The sequence below is a fragment of the Cryptotermes secundus genome, unplaced genomic scaffold (genome assembly GCF_002891405.2).
Source record: "Cryptotermes secundus unplaced genomic scaffold, Csec_1.0 scaffold741, whole genome shotgun sequence".
Classification (NCBI taxonomy): domain Eukaryota; kingdom Metazoa; phylum Arthropoda; class Insecta; order Blattodea; family Kalotermitidae; genus Cryptotermes; species Cryptotermes secundus.
Window position 1 is genome coordinate 408,328 of NW_019724599.1, and position 22,163 is coordinate 430,490.

The 22,163-nt window shown below is 40.5% G+C and overlaps 1 protein-coding gene across 4 annotated transcripts in view; it reads right to left on the bottom strand.

Moving 5' to 3' along the window:
- Nucleotides 1-22,163, bottom strand: part of LOC111862418 (gelsolin, cytoplasmic) — a 73,917-nt gene that overhangs the window by 29,262 nt on the left and 22,492 nt on the right. Inside the window, exons 1-9 of one of the 4 annotated variants that reach the window (XM_023847792.2) lie at nucleotides 20,511-20,609; nucleotides 17,869-17,943; nucleotides 12,983-13,048; nucleotides 11,056-11,179; nucleotides 10,186-10,298; nucleotides 9,480-9,657; nucleotides 9,249-9,370; nucleotides 6,919-7,017; nucleotides 4,064-4,078 (exon numbers count right to left, since the gene is read on the bottom strand). In XM_023847792.2, the coding sequence (XP_023703560.1) occupies nucleotides 4,064-4,078; nucleotides 6,919-7,017; nucleotides 9,249-9,370; nucleotides 9,480-9,657; nucleotides 10,186-10,298; nucleotides 11,056-11,179; nucleotides 12,983-13,048; nucleotides 17,869-17,943; nucleotides 20,511-20,594 (876 nt within the window). In that variant the 5' untranslated portion in view covers nucleotides 20,595-20,609. Of the gene's footprint in view, nucleotides 1-4,063; nucleotides 4,079-6,918; nucleotides 7,018-9,248; nucleotides 9,371-9,479; nucleotides 9,658-10,185; nucleotides 10,299-11,055; nucleotides 11,180-12,982; nucleotides 13,049-17,868; nucleotides 17,944-19,115; nucleotides 19,201-20,510; nucleotides 20,610-22,163 lie in introns of those variants that run through there. The other 3 variants (XM_023847794.2, XM_023847790.2, XM_023847791.1) reach the window with 3 other exon arrangements.

The following is a 22,163-nucleotide window of genomic DNA, read 5'->3' on the forward strand; positions in this document are numbered from 1 at the left end:
CATCATATCATCACCATGACACAAAGTTAAGTGACTTTTGAAGCAAATGCTAACTATCAATCATTTGATTAAAATCCAGTACAAGATTAATGGAGTGATCTGATATGTAGAATGAGAAAAAAGGAAATTCTGAGCAGTTAACCTTAAAATAATAAGCAGTCATAATATGTATGACGGCCTGGAGCTTAGTACTACACACATAGAGAAGGGTAAGAATCACATTACTGACAATACAGATATAAAAGGTGTAACAATTAAATCCACTGATGGCTTTGAAAGGCACATTTTAAGAAGAAAGTTCCATCTGGGATCTGAGCACTGGAGGACAGGACTGCACATGGCAATGTGGGGATATTACTCATCTCAGAGGAGACATTCAACTGGGGGGGGGGGTGACCAGGACTCACAAAATGAGTTAGAGCCAAACAGAGAAGGCACTAGGATCACCAACCAGATCCCTTTGTTTCACACTCAATGTCTGAACCAAGAGGAGCCTGAATGCAGCAGGCTGAACAGACAAAAAGCCATGCCTCATGACCATTGGCAACAGGGCATCCACAACCATCACCAGGCCTGACATTACTGCAGGACTGCCCGAGATAAAGCCAAGTCAGCTGTAAGACCTGCAGATGGTGTCAGGGAATACTCTTCCTATCCCCAAAGAGGCATTGGTAGAACCAACTCAGGGGCAGAGTACGCTAAAAATCTGGGTGTTCATCAGAAAGATCACACACAAATTCATCATGGGGCTGGACATCCTATAAATTTTTAACACAACAGTTGATGTGAAGCACAATGTGTTTTTACTAAGTCAAGAAGAGACGCCATTATGGTGTCCTGAAGCCAGACCATGATCATCCTTCATTATGCTAGCCAGAGACAAGATGATACCAATATAATGTCAGAGGGTGGTGACTAAAGAGATGAAGGTAGCACACAGTCTAGAGGAACTAGCTTTGAAGATTTCCTGCAAAAAGAATTGTACACAGCCAGGAATTTGAATCAAGCTCAACAGGAGGTACCCACCAGAATCATGAATATATGTAGATGCAGCCTGATAACCCACACTTGGTGTCCCACCTCAAACTCAACCCAAACAAATGATAGCTGTTCCAGTAGAAGATATGGTACCTGGGACATATCATGAAGTTATGGAGCTAAGGGCTGAGTGGGAGTGGCCACTACTGAAAGACAAGCGTGAGCTAAGGAGCTCCTTAGCCTGTGTACATCCTACCAGACTTTGACATGGTCATGAGCAATGTGGAGATTGCAGGTGTGTTGTCATAAGTGCAAAGACCCAGGATCATAGTAGCATATTACAGCAGGACCCTATTCTAGGCTGAGAGATACTACTGCTTCACTCAAGAAGAGATATTGGCAATTATGAAAATGTTGGAACACTTTCATAAATACTTCTACAGACAAGAATTCCACCTTGACACTGACCACTACACCCTGACCTGGTTCCTTACTTCCAAGAACGCTGAAGATAAGACACACATTGGGTTCAGTGTTTCCAAAAGTATAATTTCACATCCGAAGATCAACAAGGGTGGAAGCATACCATCACAGATGCAGTCTAGTGAAAACAATGCCATGAGACATGTGCTGACCTTAAGAATCTTGAGAGGTAGTCTGGCAATTCTATATGTAATAATACAAATGCCGTCATGAATGCAACAATTTATTTGGTTGTAGATCTTTGTCTTTTCTTCCTCTACGCTACATGTTTTGGCCGTAATTGGCTATCATCAAGTGTATTTTTCACTACGTAGCTGTCACACTGCACACAGTCCAAAATCTAAAACATCAGCCTGTCAGTTTTGTTTCAAAATCTCGCCAACACACGCTCGTCAGTTTGATTTTAGAATTACAGTTTGAAATTTTGAAGTTCAAAACTTACAGTTTTAAATACCAGTATTTAAAAGTTCAAAATTTAAAGTAGTACATGTAGTGTAGAGGAAGAAAAGACAAAGATCTTCAACCAAATAAACTGTTGCATTCATGGCAGCATTTGTATTATTACATACAGAAGTGTATAGTGTAACAGGATGCTTAAATATAATATAGTAGTCTGGCAACCTGAGGGTACAAGTCGTTGCTGCTGCCACAGCAGATGGCTGGGACTATGCAGTCCTGAACTGGGAGCAACTGGATTATGATGATGTGGGACTGTTTCTACAGAGAACAGAAGTAGGACATCATTCAAAGTGGACAGATACAGCCAAATGCATTCACATCTACAAGAGTTACTGGGCTCAGCAGAACTCCTTTGTGGTGGGTGGTAGTGTGCTGGAGCAACACCAAAAGTTGGCCAATGGATGGTTCAAGACAGCCCCTGTAATCTCCCCTGGATCAAGAAAAAGATGTACTGACAAAGCTTCATGGAGGATCATCAGGAGCACATCTTTGCACCAAAGAAACCACTGATGAGGTCAGACAGTGATACCTTATATACACCCATGCACATATACATACAAACAGTGTATGTGTGTGTGTGTGTTCGGTAATCAAAAAAGTATCCCAGGATTTCACTGTTTAAGACATCAGAAAATTTGAGACAAGTGACAATTGCATTTGTAATGGAATATGTTAAAACTCTCCAGGTTTTATCTTCACCTGTCCCATGCAACATTAGTGTCACAGTGATACTTGATGTTCATAATTGTGTGGTGGTATTCAAGCTATGTGCTTGGTCCCAGTTAGTCTGACAGATGGCATCCATTCAGCAGAAAGCTCAATGCATGCTACAGTACGCTGAGTACAAATTGACTATAACCGTGCAACATAATTTTCAACGTATACATGGAAGAGAAGTACAATCTGAAAAAAACAATTACTTGATGGTGTACTCAGTTTTAGGTAAAGGGGAGTGCTGAGAAGCAGAAATCTACAAGAAGACCACAAAATTACTGCTCTCTTCTCTCCCAGTGACATGAAATGGCAACTGCAAGGTTTGCTGAAATAATGAAAAACCCTCACCATTTGATGCAGCTTAGTCCCAAAAGCCAAATCCATACCGATCATTAACATTAATATAAATACATTCACTTAGACAGGAAACTCTCGATTTCATGACTGAGTAAATTATACCGATTCACAAATACTGTATCACTCACATCTGATGAGACTTGATGTTCTCATGGTGGTGAATATTGGAGGTGTGGTCTTGTGGGACACAACTGCATCACAGTAGACAGTAACCTTAACATCCATGGCCATGAAAACCTCAAACCTCATGTGACTGTTCTCTATGGAGAGGAAACTCTATATTGTATCCACCATTTCAAAATGGTGTCACATTGTAGAAAACCACAGCCTTGAGAGATACCTTATAAGGAATATATGGCATGGACAGATGAAAAGCTCAAGCTATGGCAAATTTCTTAATTGGTGAATAATTTATTCCCATCATGATTAAGCATGGAAAAGGATGATATCTAAAAAGACTTTAAGTGATCATATAAAAATTATAAATTCTAATTTTTGATCAGTGTTAATAAAACTATCAGGCTCAAATTTACTTCCTTTGCATTTAATGACAAACTACCAGGAAAGCACTGCTGATCCCACGGACTAATGACATTGACTGCCCAAAGAGTAGAAATCAACAGACAGAGAACTAATCCTAAATACAGAAGTATAGTATGGAAACAATATATTTAATTCCTCTAGCACTAACAGACATTATCATTAAACAGAAACACATTGTAGGTAAAATATTAAACGTCTGCTAAATAAAAGGTAAATATGTGACTCCACCCAGACATCTCACACTGAAGGTATACAGTAGGTGTGGAGGTGAGGCTCCAGACATTTTACATCTTGAAGCACGAGGCTGACTATTCACTTCCTTCTAGTGTCAAAGTCTATAACACCTCACAGTGCGGAGATTCAAAACCAGGACATTTTTCCCATGCGCGCCTGAATTCAAATAAAAAGCAAAAGCCATGCAGAACTACCTGAAGACATATTTACAGCTATATTAACCAAAGTTAGTTCAACATTCTTGCATGCGTTTGCAGTAGTTCTACAATGTAACATATGTGGCATTGGTTCATACCTGTCTGTCAAGTTCCTGTAGTGATAAAAATAACACCATTAGTTGCAAGCTCAAAACACACAAACATGTATTTAAATTTTACACTTCATTAACATTTTTAAAAAGAACACAATTTTTAAATAATTGAAAAATATAATAGAAAATCAGAAACAAAAATTCATCTTTTTAGCCACATGCAGGACAAAGTGTAAAACAGAACAATTCAGTAAATAATTATGAAAATAATTAAGGAAACAAAACAGCTATGCTCACCCCAAGAAGTTTGGACAAAAGTGTGCCACTCCAAAACTTATGCTCACAGATAGGTTAAACATGCCGTATGGGCCAATTCCTTGTATTTCCTATACCTGCTGTTACTTTCAATTTCCAAAATCCTAGCTTCATTCCAGCCTACTCTGTGACCCTCTTCATAGGCATGTTGGGCTAATTCTGATTTTCCAGAAGACCCTCTTTGAGAGTGTGTGTACATTCATGAATTTGCACAGCTAGAGGCCTGCCTGTTTCACCAGTGCAGCTTCTGCCACATCCACAGGGAATGCTACAGATGCACTGTGCCTTCTATTGCACATCTCTTTCTGGCCTGGTTTTCATGAGTGAACTCGTAAGAATGTGTTTAGTTTTGAAGGTCATCCTAATGTTATATCAATTCCTTATACATCTGAACTTCTCTGAATCGCCCTTCACATATGGAATACACACAGAACCCAGAGTCTTTCTCTCTTTATTCGGACCACTGCTACCCTTGGAAGTAATGACTGAGTCAACGAAGCTTTGGGGTTAACCGTTGATCTGAAGCTAACGTCTCAAGTTGCTAATTTGATTAAACATATCTGTCATACTTAGCGTATGGTGGAAGCTCTACTGTGAAGACTCTCAATCAGACCTCTTTTCACATGCGGTAGATGGTTAGAGTTGCAATAGAGAAATTGGCCTGTGTGTGTGTGTGTGTGTGTGTGTGTGTGTGTGTGCGTGTGTGGGTTTCCTGTAGACTTTGGTGGCCAGTCTCATCTCTTTCCTGATGATCAGAACATCCAGAAAGGGAATTGCACTGTCTGATTCTATTTCCATAGTAGACTGGATGAAAGGCCTTGAACTACTGAGGTGGCAGAGGAAACTCTGGACCATGAGGCCAGACTACAAATGTGTCATCAAAAAACTGGAGCCACAGCGATGGTTTGTGTTGTGCCAAGTCAAGGGCCACTTTCTCAGAATGTTCAATGAAGATATTGCTTACAGTAGATGATAGAGAGCTTCCCATAGCCATGCCATCTTTTCATTGGAAGAAACTGACATCCACCTGAAATTTTTGTGATTCTCAAGCAAACCTCCAAGCAGTTTCATGATGACTTCAACCTGCAAGACAGAGCTTTCCATGAGTGTGTCATCGTTATGGAGCTTATTTCTGATGACTTGAAGAGCCTTGTAGACAGATACATTAGTGAAAAGATTGATGTCAAAGTTAATGAGGGTATCTAAAGATTGAAGGTCTACAGACTTCAACAAGTGTATGAAGTGAATTCTGGAAAGACCATACATATGCGGAAGTTTGTTGTGATATGGAGTCAACTTATGTTTTAGATTGGTAGGCAGAGTAGTTCTGTGTTTGGAAAGGGTCTCTATACTTTGCTCTCAGCCTTAGCTGTAGGATCTTTGGGCATGTGCTCATAAACCACAAAATCTGGCAACTGCTCAACTTATCCTCGTATTTTGAGTCACCCAACACCACCATGAAGTTGCCTCTGTTTGTCTGAAGAATCCTAATATCTTCGTTATGCCTCAAAGATTTCATGGCTTCCAATATTCTTCAGTCATGCTAGACCTGGAAGACTTAAACTTCTTGAACATGGAACTAATTTTCCACCTGAATTCCATACCCACAGTCTGTATATGCTTGCAAACAACTGATTTCACAGCACATGCCATATCCAGGTTGCAATGTGGATTCATTACTGAAAAATTCAAACCCTTCATAAGGGCTGCTTCCTCAGAGTCTGTGAGAACATATTTTGAAAGATTAAGGATAAATTTCTTAGAAACTGAAGCTGGTGTAGGCAAGAACTATTCTGTTGATTACTGAGCAGGAAGAACTTATGTATATGAATCTCTTTTTGATTATTAAAGATATTTCTGTATGAACTTTCCACAGTGGTGAAGATACGCTTTTGGTAAGAATTATTCACAGATGACTGGACAAAATTCTCCAGTTCTTCATTTTCTGGAGTTGACGTGCCTTATTGTATGAAAGTGTATCCTAGCACTGAGAAGTGTCTGAATGGCATGTTAGACAATTTTGGAAGAGCGTCAACTACTGAAGGGAGTCAATACAGAAAAGCCTTTGGGGATGATACCTTGAGATTTGCATCTCATGTGGAAAGTTACATAACTGAGGGCTTTAGCTAACTGAACTTTTAGGTGTTCTAATTTCCTACGGCAAGGGTATATACCTGTTCCATTCTAGTTATGCAAATATTCTAAAGAATTCTGACAATGGTGTATAACACTCAGAGTTACTGGGTTTTGGGACTGTGTCCATTACCTGGTATTCTAAAAACTAGAAAACAAATGTTTCAGAAACTGGTCTACCAGACAATGGACAAAGTCCAAAAACCTAGTAACTCTGAGTGTTATACACCATTGTCATAACCCTTTAGAATCTACAAAAACACAGTATGTTTAGCTTGAAACAGAATTCAATATCTCCTCCATTCTATTACAAATTAAATACCCGTGTGTCAAAAAATTTCAAGCAAGTACAATTTAATATTTTGTTTTTTACACATTCAAAGAAAGTCTCATGCATTCACAAAATCACAGCACACAATTATTCATAAACAAAACAAAATTTGTTTACATACAGTCGACTTCAGCATATCTTGATGGAGCGGTTTCTCTGCAACTTTGTCCACAGTCACCTCTCCACTTGAATCGCTTACACGGTATAGTACTACAACAGCCTGCAATATTCAGTTATATATATGGTTAGTTAATGAGATGAACAAAAAGAGGGAATATCTGAAAGACAAAATTGATGAGCTTGCAGTGAACAGTAAGAACAAGAATATTAGAGACCTGTATAGAGGATAAATGGCTTTAAGAGCTGTTACCAACCTAGCACTAACTTAGTGAGGGATGAGAATGGTGATCTGCTTGCAGATTCCCACAATATTTTGAATAGGTGGAGGAACTACTCTCAGTTATTAAATGTGCATGGGGTCAGTGATGTTAGGCAGACAGAAATCGATACAGCTGAGCCATTAGTACCTGATCCTAGCCCTTTTGAGGTTGAAAGTGCTATTGCAAAATTGAGAAGGTATAAATCGCCAGGTAGTGATCAAATTCCGGCAGAACTTATTCAAGCAGGAGGCGAAATATTACGTTCTAAGATCCACAATCTAATTACTTCTATTTGGCACAAGGAAAAATTGCCTGATCAGTGGAAGGAGTCTATTATTGTACCAGTTCACAAGAAGGGTGATAAAACTGACTGTAGTAATTATCGGGGGATATCACTGCTATCAACTTCATGTAAAATTTTGTCCAATATTCAAGGTTAAGCCCATATAGAGATGAAATTATTGGGGATCATCATTTCGACGTAACAGATCAACTACAGATCAGATCTTTTGCATTCGTCAGATATTGGAGGAAAAAATGGGAGTACAATGAGACAGTACATCAGCTATTCATAGACTTCAAGAAAGCCTACGATTCAGTTAGGAGGGAAGTACTGTACAATATTCTAATACAGTTTGGGATACCCATGAAGCCAGTTAGGTTGATTAAAATGTGTTTAAACGAAACGTATAGTAAAGTCCGTGTAGGTAACAATTTGTCTGATTAATTTTCTATCCAGAATGGTCTAAAATAAGGAGATGCTTTATCGCCACTCCTTTTCAACTTTTCTTTAGAATATGCCATTAGGAAGGTCCAGGGAAACCAGCTGGGACTGAAATTAAACGGGACACATCAGCTGTTGGCCTGTGCTACTGGGTGATAATGTAGATACCATAAAGAAAAACACACAAATTATAATTGACACAAGTAAAGAGGTTGGTCTAGAAGTAAACACAGAGAAAACTAAGTATATGTTGCTGTCTTGTCACCAAAATGTAGGGCAAAATCATGGCATAAAGATAGGAAACAGATATTTTGAAAATGTGGTAATGACTGCTACCATTCAGTTGAGAACCTTTTGTCTTCTCATCTGCTGTCCAAAAACATTAAAATCAGAATATACAAAACTATAATTCTGCCTGTGGTTCTGTATGGGTATGAAACTTTGTCTCTGACATTAAGGGAGGAACATAGACTGAGGGTGTTCAGGAGAACATTTGGACCGAAGAGAGACAGGACAGGAGGTTGGAGAAAACTGCATAATGAGGAGCTTCATAACTTGCACTCTTTTCCAAGTATAATTAGAATGATCAAGTCAAGGAGGATGAGGTGGGCAGGGCATGTAGCACGAATGGGGGAGATGAGGAATGCGTATAGGATATGGGTGGGAAAGCCAGAAGGAAAGAGACCACCAGGAAGGCCAAGGCTTAGGTGGGTGGACAATATTAAAATGGATCTTAGAGAGATACGATGGGATGGTATGGATTGGATTGATCTGGCGCAGGATAGGGACCAGTGGAGGGCTCTTGTGAACACGGTAATGAACTTTCAGGTTCCATAAAATGCTGGGATTTTCTTGAGTAGCTGCAGAACTGGTGGCTCCTCCAGAAGGTCTCAACTCCATGAGTAAGGAAGTAAGGAGATGAACACATCCCTGTTTGCATTCCATATATTTCAAACAAGTAACTGACTTCACTAATTAAAAGAATTACATTTTATTCTCGGGTTGTAAACTTACATCATCTAAAAAAGATAAGATAATAAGATTCTATGGAATAAAAATTCGTTCAATAAGACATTTGGCTTTATGAGTTCTGAAAAGATATTCTTTCTTTATGTTAAGACAATTCAAGTTGAATCATTTTCATTAAAAGTATGATAGAGTATGTGTCTACATGTAATTTGTGAGAGAACATGAAAAGTGAAAGGGAATATTTATCATTTCACTCTACAACCATTATATTTACAGAGATAAAACTGCTATCACATCAGCTGGGTGCCCTAAATTAGAAATCATTTGCTATTTCAAAGCTAATTACATTGCAATGATGGCCATTTAGTAAGTCCATACCTCTTGTTTCTTCTCAAACTCTGCATCATCTCCACCTACTGTTTCATCAGCAACTTCATCTGGTGAGCCTGAACCAAGCTCCTCAAAGAAACGACAAGTCTCAGGCTGACTACTGTATTCATCTGCAAGCAATCACAACAGCGGTTCCATTATATAACATTCTATAATATGCTTAACATCAAAGTGCTTTGCAGGTCTCAATCATTTATCATGCACAGCTTTCTTACTTGCCTATGATGTGAACTTCAGCTCTGCCAGCATGGTCTTGGTCTCTGATTTGGTTGGCAGCACTAATGGCCTTCAGTCGTTCTGTTTTTTTGCTCTTCTGACCCACATACACAAAGATCTGTTTCCCAGCATCCAAGATAAAGCAGTCACCTTTGTTCATTGCTGCAGCACTTAGATTCACCTAGGAAGTGTAAAACAATCCAGACTGTTGTAACCACTGTTCCTTCAACTGGGGAAATTTATGAAACCGAAAACTACTTAGATTTGTTAATTGCAAGTTCAGGAATAAATCTCTGATTATCAAGGTAAAGATACTGTGATACATCAGGTGCACTGACAGTGAATATGGAATGCTGGTTGGATGATTAGCATGGGAGCCAAAATACCAACATTACTCTGTCCATCACAATCTTCACATGAACTGTCCTGGTATTAAACCCAGGCCTCCATGATGAAAATTCAGGCTCAAAGTTTATATTCATAAATATAAAATTACTTACATATACATTAAATTAATTATTTTATTTGATAATTAAAGAGACTAATGAGGCTACTAACCAAGGTCTTTCAATACGCACACCATGACTTCAGAAATTTATATGAGAAATGGCATTGCACACTTTTAATCAGTTATAAACTCTTCAGTTAATTACAAGGTGAGGCTGACCTCCAAGTACTTTAAACAATACTTGAAACTACTGTACCTTACCTGTCTGACTCGAACATTTCGTTTACCCTTAACTTGAAACAGCTTCTTTTCTACTGCATCAGGATCCACATGGTGAAATCCACTGGCCACTCCCCCAGGCAGGTATCGAATACCTGGTGATAATTCATAAAACTTCTGTAACATACTCTTATACTGTACAAACAGTCAGAAACTCATCTCTCTAACAATTAACCATACAAACAGTCAGAAACTCATCTCTCTAACAATTAACCATGAATCATAACATTTTAGAAATCTGCGCAATAAATATTATTTTTGAAGATTTCTATCTTCTGAAATATAAAGCCATTAGTCCACTGAAAGTCAACCAACCACCTTTCATGCTTTCTTGCTTGGCTTATTCTCTGACCCTGAAGATGGAGGCTATGTGTTCTTCCAAAACGTCAGCTGACTTTCAACAGACTAAACAGCATCTTATCCTGGATGACAGAACTCTTTGTGACCATCAGTGTGAGAATATCAAATCTTACATAATATTATTTTCATTACTTTCATATTGCTTGTTCTATGAAATATGGGAACAGGCTTTAATGTATGGCTGTATGGTTGCTGCATATATTATTTAACCATGCTTCATCAACTGTAGGGATATTTATCAGTAACATAATATAGAAGGATTGGTTAGGAAATGCTGAAGACTAATTTTAAGGTAAAGATTTGATAGGAAAGGCTCTTGGCCTATTTCAACCCTGTCATGCCATTCATCTGTACCATCAGATAATGCTGAAGTTAGGCATGGCGGACAGCAATTCAGTGTACTACCTTCTATCAGACTACATATGGCACAGGCTAAAGTAACAAGCTGTAGAGAAGGAACTTTGGCATGACATTCACAACACTGTTTCATACCAGACTTGAAGTGAGAGAGGAATAGCTGAGACTCGTGCTCCTGCACCTCACGGTGCTGCACAGGGGCCCCACCCAGTGAGTCATCCAACTCCACTGACAAAATAGCAGCTGCACCAGCTTCATCCTGGTACAAACATATACCACATTTCTTTATGGGAGAACAGTATGTTACCCACCTTATCAACTTAGGAAAGGCACAAAAACTGACGAGACTGTCAGAATAAAAGTCAAACATTCCTTCACAACGTTGCCTTATTTCCGTCTCTAATGCAAACCCAAATCATTCAGAGTCTCTCATGTACTTTAAAATGCAATTCAAATCACATTAAATTGCAAAATGCTTTGGCCTTAGCGCGATCTTCAGGCAACTGTTCACCAACCAAAGCAAACCAAGCAAGTTCTTGACAGGGTCAAAAATGTGCATCTTTAATCTGTGACTGTTTTTGGCTACTGATATTTAAAGAGTCCATGACTCATATAAAAGGAAAGCCATGCTAGGAGAAGAAAGCTTACGAGAACAGTGATTCTTTTCAACCAGTACATGCCGCCATGCATAGCACTGAAAATGTGATATATATCAGCTTACTTGTCTAAAGTAAAAAGAGGAATATCTGTCATATTTCAGCCTTGAGGCTAAAACCAAGCATAGGAGTAACAACAAACATAGTTCTAGCAGAAAAGATAGCATTCCTTAAGAGTAATCTTCATGGTCACGTTGTAAGTTTTAACCAAAGAAGCTCAAGACAATTTACCAGGGCCATGCCACCACTGTACTGTGAAAGATCTCCACACTGTGAGGCTGCAGCCAGTTTTGCTGGTGGCTGACACAGAGCCAATAAGAGGTACAACCACTCTGGCATGGCCATTATGGCTCAAAATGTACAAGGTATGACTCTCTTGCTTATGATTATATTTCTTAACTTTTTAGGCAATATAACCATGCAGTGTGTTTATATGTTAACCTACCTTGAACACTGACTGTAACTATTTTACCATTTCTAAAATACTGGTTAATTAATTAATTAATTACATATTCTTGGCTTATTTAATGATACTGTTTCAACTTCACTAATGAAGACAACGCCACGCTGCTAGAGGGAACAACACACAAGCAAGGGGCATATTACAGATTGCAGACATAGCAAAACAACAGTTTAATGAAACAGAAGAACAAGCTGCTGAAACAAACTGTCTGGAATATCATATAGCTTTAAACAAGTGGTCGAATAGGATTTTATGAAAGCCTTTAATAGAAAAATTGTAACGGATTTTAAGTAATTATTTATGTTATTTCAAGTGGACTGCAACGTGCAATTTTAGCGCGCATCAAAGCAGTGTAGCAGTTTGGAAGCACTGGAACACCTGAAGATGGCCATCTGTGGCCAAAACATGTTGTGTTAAGTGTTAAATGGTGAATATTTTAATATCTGTTGCATTACTGACAAACTGTGATACATAGACATTTAACTATTATGTTTGTACCTCACAGGAAACATATTACATCTCTACAACAATCAGCTGGTTAGTGCTGTTTAAGGAAACAATTGTTATTTATTGTGAGAACAGTACAAAACACATGAAACCACCCTGTGGGAATAATGTCAAATTTTTAAATGTTAAAGCAGTGGTACCATTAGGCTTCACAGGGTTAAACACACATCCCTAATTAACTAATTATGTAAGATTTTAATTATGGTTGTACAACCCTAAATTTCAACACTGCTAATGCCAAGTTAATCACTGGAAATGTTCCTGAGCCAAAGGCACCTCACATACCCACTTCTCCAAGATCCATTTCACCTCCCTCTCTGCCCTTCAGTTGGCTGTAGTTCATGATATTCATGATATTTCCCCACCAATATTATACATACATTTCTTTTCTCCCCACTCAGGCACACCTATATAACTGATAGTTGCCAGAACTTACTTGTGCAGTGTCACTTCCTAGCCAGAAGTGAATATCCCAGCTGAAGTCACTACCATTCTTCTTTGTCTGAAACAGCAGCAAATATGACTACTATGAATACTAACACCAAACTGCACACAACAGAAGCTAGCCACACTTTTCTTTCAAACAGAAAAATATATAGGTATAGTGTCATGACAGTGACACTGCACTCCCAACAAGAGATGGCTATACTTACAAAAGAAACAATATACAGGTGTACTGTGATGATAGTTAACACTTCACTGAGAACACTTGAGAACCTCAGGTACAACAATAATCATCTGTAAGAAGGCTCTTGTACAACATAGCATCTGCATATTTGACACACTGTACATCAAGAAAGCCAGGCTTCTACAAGTATGTTCTCTGTCCTTCCAATTGAGGCACAGGGACCAAAGCACCATTCCTGATTTCCTACAGTTCCAGCATCACACATGTTATAATAATGCCAAGAGAATCTACTGACAGGCAAGCTTCTCTCTGCACCATGTGTGGATCCACCATACCAGACAAGAACTGACTGTGGTCTCCCTGGAGCTGCTGGAATTGCACTGTCTGATGGCTGGGGCTGAGTGATCATGCTGACACCATTTTATGGAGTGTGATACTGATGGGTTTTGGATAATCGGACAACAGGAAGAGTGTTTCAAATTTAAGCAACTTGCCATTGGAAGATGCACCATACTCATCTTTCAGTGAAGGTCTGAACTATGCTGTGACCCCCAATGGTGCTGCATACTGAGGACATCCTCTGACAGTTGGAACATGTGAAATGTGCCTTACCAGAAAATGCTCAGGATCTTAAAAGGCTCCAGCAAGCCTAAGACAATGCATCCCATGTGAAAAGGAAGTTCCTTGAAGCCCCTAGAAGTCAAACATAATATCCTACATTTGACAAAAGCAATGTAACTTTGGTCCTTTACACCAGACACTATAATCCGAAGACTGTTGCCCTCCCAGAGGACCAGGAGTACAAAAAGTTGAATAATAACTGTACCAACGCCTTGGAGCAGAGGACTGTCTTACTCAAGGGACCCTCTGTTTCTGAGGTCTGATAGATCGAACAGGAGGTGTTCCCTTGAGGATCACTGTTAGCATCATTGGGGCTTCTACCTGTCTAAATACCTGGTCGGTCTCCCCAGTTCTCATGTGGTGATTTTTTATTATTATTATTCTTAGTGGGATGAGAATCACTCCATTTGGTACTGTGGCCACTACTGTCCTATTGTACCTGCCTCAGATGATAGATGATGGTGATAGTGGAGTAATTGGTGGAATGAAGATTGGCGGGAAATCGAAGTACTTGGAGGAAACCTGCCCCAGTGCCACTTTCTCCACCATAAATCCCGCATGATGTGACCTGGATTCGAACCCGGGCCACTGCAATGGGAAGGCAGCGATTAACTGCGTGAGCTTATGGCACGATCCCACTTGGGGAATTCTCCACACCATGCAAAAATCCCTACTGCTTCCATCTGCACACTAGGCTCTCTAACTCTTCCCCAAGGTGCTGATGGGGGAAGCTTTGGACCTCCTAAGCTTACATTCCAAGAAAGATATTCTGAGACTCTTCTGCCATGTCCTGACTTTCTCTTTCTTCGGCTTCAGTAGTTAGTTCTACGAACAGATTGATGGCATGGCTATGGGTTCACCATTCTCTCTGGCGATTCTAAAGAGTCTCAGGAGATGGTTCTCAACCAGGCAATTCACACACCAATTCGATATTTCTGATAAATGGATGACACTTTCGTCATCTGGTCTCATGGCCCCTTGATGCTCTCTTGCTTGTTCACCTGAACAATGTAAAGCATAAAATCCAGTTCACCATGGAGAAGGAAAGAAACAGCCACATTCCCTTCCTGACCTTCACAATTTACAGATCTGACAGCACTCTGGGTAATTAAGTTCACCAAAAACCCACTAACATCAAGCTCTGCCTAAATTTTGGTTCCTACCACCATGCTACAAGCATGCTATGTTCTCCTCCTTGGTGCATTTTGTGTGACCAGCACAACCTTCACCCTTCAGGGTCACATCCAGGTGGAGGAGCCATAGTGACTGACAGAATCATAAGGTTCTCAACCTTTCTGTGAACGTTGCTCTGCCCCAAGAGGATCCTAACCCAGTCACTTTCCTAAACTATGTGGTGCTGTCCCAGCACAACTTCAAATCATCTGGCCTCCCTGCTGAGGATAATCTCCAGCTTCCTACAAGCTGTCAAGGAAAAAATGATTGAAGACATCAGGGGTATACAGCACCCCTTGTGAATGTGGCCAAGGTAGACATACAGGGCGCTTCACTGACACTATGGTCAAGGAGCATCACTGGCATATATATCTTTGACTATGCAGTAAAAACACCATTGGTTGAGCACAGCATCAATTTGGAACATGCCATTCTGCTCTAGGACACTACTATCTCTCCAGCAAATTCAGGTGCATGGATGATATTTGAGAGGCGAATGAGATTAAGTTATATCTCATCATGAATAGGGAGAACAGTTACTTTTTAAGTAGTCTTGGAAACCTTCCATCTTCTCCCTGAAGGAATGCAAGATGCCTCCTTCATAGGCTTCATGTGACATGGTTCTTCAGGCAGTTTGTCAATGCACACTACCTTTGTTAGGGGATTGACTATGTTCTTTCAGTACTCCCAGTCTTCCTGCACTGTTTTGGTAACAGTTTGTTCCCTTAATATCCTTGGCTTTTCTACTACCTCTTGCTGTCCCTGCTCACCTCTTCACCAGACATTATACATGACTTCTTTCCACTCCAACTTTACTCAATTGAAAACAGTCCTTTTCAGTTCCAAAATAAGGTACAATTTCTTTTGTTCCCAATGGCTCTGAGACCCCTTATGGACAATGGTCACTTATCAACTGGCTCTCTTGCAGTTTGTTTCAGGCTTGGCTGAGCCCATAATCAGCCTGCACCTCCCATATGTGGTTCTTTTAGTGTGTTGTCTAATTCTACTGGTTTCTTGCTTGGCTTACTCTTTGACCCTGAAGATGGAGGCTATTCTGTCGTTTGAAACGTTGGGCTCTCTCCAAACTACACAGGATTACAATCCTGAAGACTGCACTCTTCACAGTCACTGTCATGAGAATCTCAAGTCCAGAAATTTATAGGTGACTGCAGTCCTTAAATTTACTGAGAAGACATCAGCACATTTGCTGCAAAGAGAGTAGCACTATACTGTACACAAGAGACAGCCAGATACGCTTACAAAGAGCACGATATAAAGGTACTATACTGTACACAAGAGACAGCCAGCTACACTTACAAAGAGCACGAAATAAAGGTAGACTATGCAGACAGTAACTACACTGCACACAACAGACATCCATACTTATGGTAAATAAAACATTATACATATAGGCATACTGTGACAGAAGCAACACTGCACTGCACAGAAGAGACAACTATACTTGTAACATATTGACAAGAGGGGGACAACTTCCAGTAGCCCCTTATGCACTCACACCTGAATTAGGTCAATTTTGTGCTCCAAATTTTGTGACCTTAGCTACAGCCAGAAGTCTCCATATTGAAGGCCTGCCAATATCAATTAGCCTCACCAATGAAGAGTGAAAGGTCAGAGATCCATGCCAAATCAAGCTTGGTACTGACATCATCTCTTGCACTGCTGCAACAGTACCCACCACTGCTGGCCCCAGCAAAACTCAGACCCCGGCTCAAGCTGAGACCTCAGTTCCTTCCTCAACTGCCCTGCTTCTTTGCCAGCTCATCCAGTTCTTCTTGATAGGTTATCCACCCCTATCAAGAGAACTTTTAAAGTCTCGCCCTAAATGGATCCTCACCAGAGCCCCTGAGATATCTGATTATCAGCAACAAGATCAGCAGAGTCCACACTTGGTCCGAGCTAGACCCATAATCAAACACCAGCTAAGGCACCAGCCTCCAAGACTGGGACTATTGCCCAGTTTACCTCATGTGCTATTCTGTCCAATTCTTCTTCTTGATGGTCAGATTACTCATTCCCATCAAGAGCCCTCCTCTAGTATCTCTCCCAGTGGACTAAGAGATCTGTTCATGCTCATAGCAGCAACTGAACTCTCCAATGCCGGAAGATCCCCTCCCACTCCAAGGCAAGTGGAAACCACACAATTTGGCCCTCTGATGCAGGAGGCATTTTTTCTTCTTCAAGGACAGTGATGACAGCAAAACTGCAGCCTACCTCTGTCATTTGCCAACAGGGCCAGCAGAGCACCCCCCCTCCCCACAACAGACCTCCAGAGCCTTCACTTCTTTAGAATAGCCTTCCCCTTGTTTGTCTTCTTCTGCTAGTCCATCCAAATATTTCTATCGGTTATGTTTCTTTCCACCACCAAGAGAAAGCATCACACCCACATTGGACCCTCATTACAGCCACTAAGAAATTTTGCTGCTGAAGAAAATATTCCCCCCCACCATGCACACAGTCCTACATGCGGGAGCAAAGGCTCACTTACAATTGGATGTCTATCTTGTGCTCCAATAGCTCACTTACAATGGGATGTCTACCTTGTGCCCCAATAGCTCCATTCAACACACAGCTTCCTCTGTGCTATGCAGGCTTTAATATGTCAGTCCTTACCTTACAGCACCTTCACCCTTAGTCAGACAACCCAACCTGATTGCCTACAGGAAGCCCAGTCTGACACTTTCATGAACCACCAAGAGGAGGCAGGCAGGGTGACTTGGTCCCTAACAGCTGTACTTACAAAGGCAACAGGATGCAATGTGAAGACAGTAATGTTACACTGCGCAAAACCGAGAGCTATATCTAAAAAAAAGGAAATCTGTATGTGTAATGTTAAGACAGTAACAGTACAATTCACCCTATAAACATGCAGCTGTACTTACGAAGAGTATAATATATGAGTCTCCTGAGTAGAACTTGCCATAGTTCTCTTTTGGATACGGAACAGCTTCAAAGTTCTAAAACAAAGGAAAAACACATTACCATGTCCTAAGAAAACACAAATTTGTCTACTCCATAAGTTATTTCAGCAGTGCAAATTGGTAAATCAGATTTTTACTGAGATGGAATTCTTTAAATCTAAAGACTAGGCAGAAGGCATTGTTCTGATGGGAGTCTGAATTTTATTTCAAAATATGCTTTCCTTTCCAAAAGCCTATTCAAAGGAACTAATTTATGATGGTGCAGCAATGGTGAATTACAAGTTTACACATGAGTGGGACCAGTGAGATTACCCCAAAAATATGTGAAAATAAATGGGGCCGATTAATTAAAAATCTTCATTTGTTTATACTAGTTAGTTAGTTAGTTATTGGAGAGGGTGGGTTTCCCCATGCACTTAGACCTGTCTTGGTCCATTGTGCTTCCCTCTATGATATTCTACCAGTCTCTATATCCTACCGGTACTGGTGCTTACCATCAGTCCCGCCCAGCCAGCGAGACCGGCTCTACTAGCTGAGAGGTATCTATAATGCTTCCCCCATCTACCAGAGGTATTAGAGACTGCTGTTGGGCGGGAAATGTCCGTAATTTGGCTCAGTGACCTCCTTTGGAGATACGAGGTTCTTTTATGTGCCATAAAGTTACGACACGGGACCCACAGCTTAAAGTCCCTCCCGGAGGACTTGTTCCCTGATTTTTTCTGCCCTTAAAAATTTGACGACCTCCGTCAGGTATTTGAACCCGCGTACTACGAGTCATGAACGTTACCTCTAGACTATGGAGGCCGCTTCTTGTTTATACTATACATGTTATTATATATTATTATAACATATATATATAGATAGTACATGATAATTTAAAAATTATGATTGACTCCTACTTCAAATAGTTATAATCATTCTCCTGTTGTATTTTAACTAACAATGTATCATACAGTGTATAATCAGTACCTCTTTGACATGTAATCTGAAAGAAGAAATCACAGACAGTAAATGTGAGTGGAAAATATTTAATTATTATAAATAATGCTTAAAGCACACCACAGGAGAGCTACAGCAGAGAAAAATTCATCTCTTTCTTTAATGAAGACTTGTTTGAATGAACATCCAAGATACCAGAGATCTGCCAAATAACCTTCTGCCATACAGAAACTGGCCATTTCAAAAAAAGTAATAGTAGGAAAACTCACCATTGTTAACTATGAAACTATGGATATTAGACACAGGGAAACCGAAGTACTCGGAGAAAACCTGCCCCAGCGCCACTTTGCCCACCACAAATCCCACTTGACCAGACCCGCGATGGGAAGCCAGCGACTAACCGCTTGAGCTATGGCGTGGCCGTGTCCCTCCCATAATGACAGAGGCGAGTTTCACACCATACAGACTCGAGACCAAAACTTTACGGAAACCCATGAAGAATGTGTCACATCATACAGATCTTGTCTGTGAGTTAGAAACCTCAGATCCTGATAGGAGATACCCACCCCACCTACTTTAATTCTTATGTCATTAAACAGCCAAAGAGGAAAGGCTATAGGAGGCTGGTAGAGAAGTGAAGATGAAAATAAGCAGTACACATATATGCTCATGTCTTGTCACAGACTGCAGCAGAGAATCCTTGCCAGACTTACTAAGATGATAAGGTGGGTAGGGCATGTAGCAAACAAAAGGAAGAACAGAATACATACAATATTTTAGTGGAAGATCTGAATGAAAGAGAACAGTAGGAAGGCCTAGACATGGGTCAAAGTGTAAGAGTAATCAGGTCTTAAAGAAATACGCTGGAAATGTATGGATTGGATTCATCTACCTGATACGAACCATTGGCGGACTCTTTTGAACACGGAACTGAATCTTCGGGTTTTATAAATGCAGGGAATTTCTTCACTAGTTGAACAACTATTAGCTTCTCAAGGCGGACTATGCTTCACGCAGTTAGTCTGTGCCGCAACATGTAATTAGGCAAGAACGAGACAGGAGAGAGATAAAATTACTCTGTCATAAAACAACTTACGTAAGTGTGACGAACAGAAAAAATTCTGGCATTGCTCCACGCTTCAAGGCATACCGTTAGATTCTTTCTGTTCGATTTCTTTGGTCGTTACTAAAAATAATTTTAACAGACAGATCTACTGTAAATCGATACGGTGGAAACAGTAAACAAATGTCAATTACATGAGACCTCAGTTTCACACGGCGATGACTATAGAGGGTACTGTCTTCCAGGGCGTTACGCAGCAAAGCCCGGTGAAAAATTACCGTATCGGGGAACGTACTGCCTCCATCTTCTGGGTCGAAGCGTAAGCCAATCCTGCTTGCCGCTTGCTTGTTTGCTTGTTCACTTACTTTTATACCCTTTTATACTTTTTATATACTTTTATCCTCTGAAAATTATTAAGAATTATGACACATAAAGTAGGGATAACTAGTGCAGATAGCGGCGATAATTCGCTAAATGAATTAAATTAATTGTGGGTGCTAATAAACATATAAACTTTACTTCATTCCTGAGCGCTTTAGTTTAAGTGTTAAATTAATTCTTACGCTTCGCGTACCCAAAATTTGGCATTGCCCTTACATACTTTCCGGTTGCGGTCTCGGAATCTTAATGCATTCTTGTATTGGTTGTGTGCGATCACAAATCTAACTGATCCTGGCGTAGACATGCATGTTTCATATCCGACTGCCGACTCTTGTAGCTACTACTTGTTGAGTCTTGTAGCTGTTTTTGAGTCTGCTGTCTAATCACTGACTTACTCTCTGACAATCATCTGTGTATCTAGGACTCTGAATTCAACACATCCAGTAGGCTGTGTGAATTAATGCTTTTTGATCAGTTGGCCACAATGTTAATGTGCTGCTGGCAAAACATTCAGCTCCGAGAGGACTTTGGGATCGTCCCGTTGGCTGGCAAGAAGTGAATTTTTAATATGGACTACAATGGTTAAAGACGCTTTATCGTTTACAAAACGGGCGAATTTCTGCCACTCCCTCCCCCCTACTCTTCGTTTACGAGTAATTTTACATGTCGACTCCGAATTTCGTGGGTTCGCTCAGAGGAAACGCTCTAGACGTGTATTTGGAAGATCCTTGCTTCGGTCTGGGCCGACACATCGACTATTGTAACAGGCTCTTTTTCATGGCTCTCCGCAGTGCTTTCAGACGAATTTCGGGACAGTACCTCGATTAGGCCCAGACCGTTTCCTTCCTAGCAGTTTCTAATCTATCACTCATCTGCCAACTTATAATGCGACGTTATACAGTCTAGTTGTCGTAAAATAACTAACAAAATAGTACGAATTCGTCCAAATTTTGCAATGGCTCAACTTGAACTTCGGAGTTATCCCACGTTAAAAATAGTTTGGGAGCGGCCACAAAATGTGTCAATGCGTGAAATTTATCGTAGTTCTTTTTATCGAGGAGGGGGGTATGAACTGCGTTTCTTGAGAACAAACATCTACTTCCTCACAACTCACTGACCCTAATAAAGTAATTAAACCCCTTTCTTCTATTCTGGTGATAGCTATCCTGGGCTGGAACTAAGAAGAGTGATGGGCTGTAGTTAACACGGCAACGAACGTCAGATTTCTGAGTAGCTGAACCATCGTTAGTTTCCCAAGATGACCTCTGCTCTGCTGAGTTTGTTTGTTACAAGGAGTGGTTTTGTGCGGACAGAGACATGTTCTGACGAGAAGAAGCTTCAAGTGATCGAATTTGCTCGTACAGGTTATACACGTAAAGAGCAATACACATGTAGACGAACTGAACTATCCCGGCTCCGATGTACCTTGTATTGCTTCTTTATTTAAATACCTTATTACTGATTCATTATATTTTGGAGTTAAAGTTCAGTAAATGGACCATGTAGCTGTGTGTTCCAAGCGAGTCCTTAATCAAATCCTACGCCCTCCATTCTACTAGCGTTTAATTCAGTTACACGGGGTAGCGTAGGTGGTTGAAGCACCATGCTATAAACCGAAAGGTCGCGGGTTGTGAGTCCTGATGAGGTGAATTTTTTCAATTTACCTAATCTTTCCAGCGGCACTATGGCCCTTGGGTCGACTCAGCCTCTGACAGAAATGAGCACCAGGAATATTCCTGGAGAAGGGGTAAAGTGCGGCCGACGCGTAAGGCTGACAACCTTACCGCCATCTGTGAGCCGACTGTCTAGCGAAAATGTGGGAGCCTCGACGTCTCACAGCCCTATGGGTCGTCACGGCCTGTTACGGGGATAG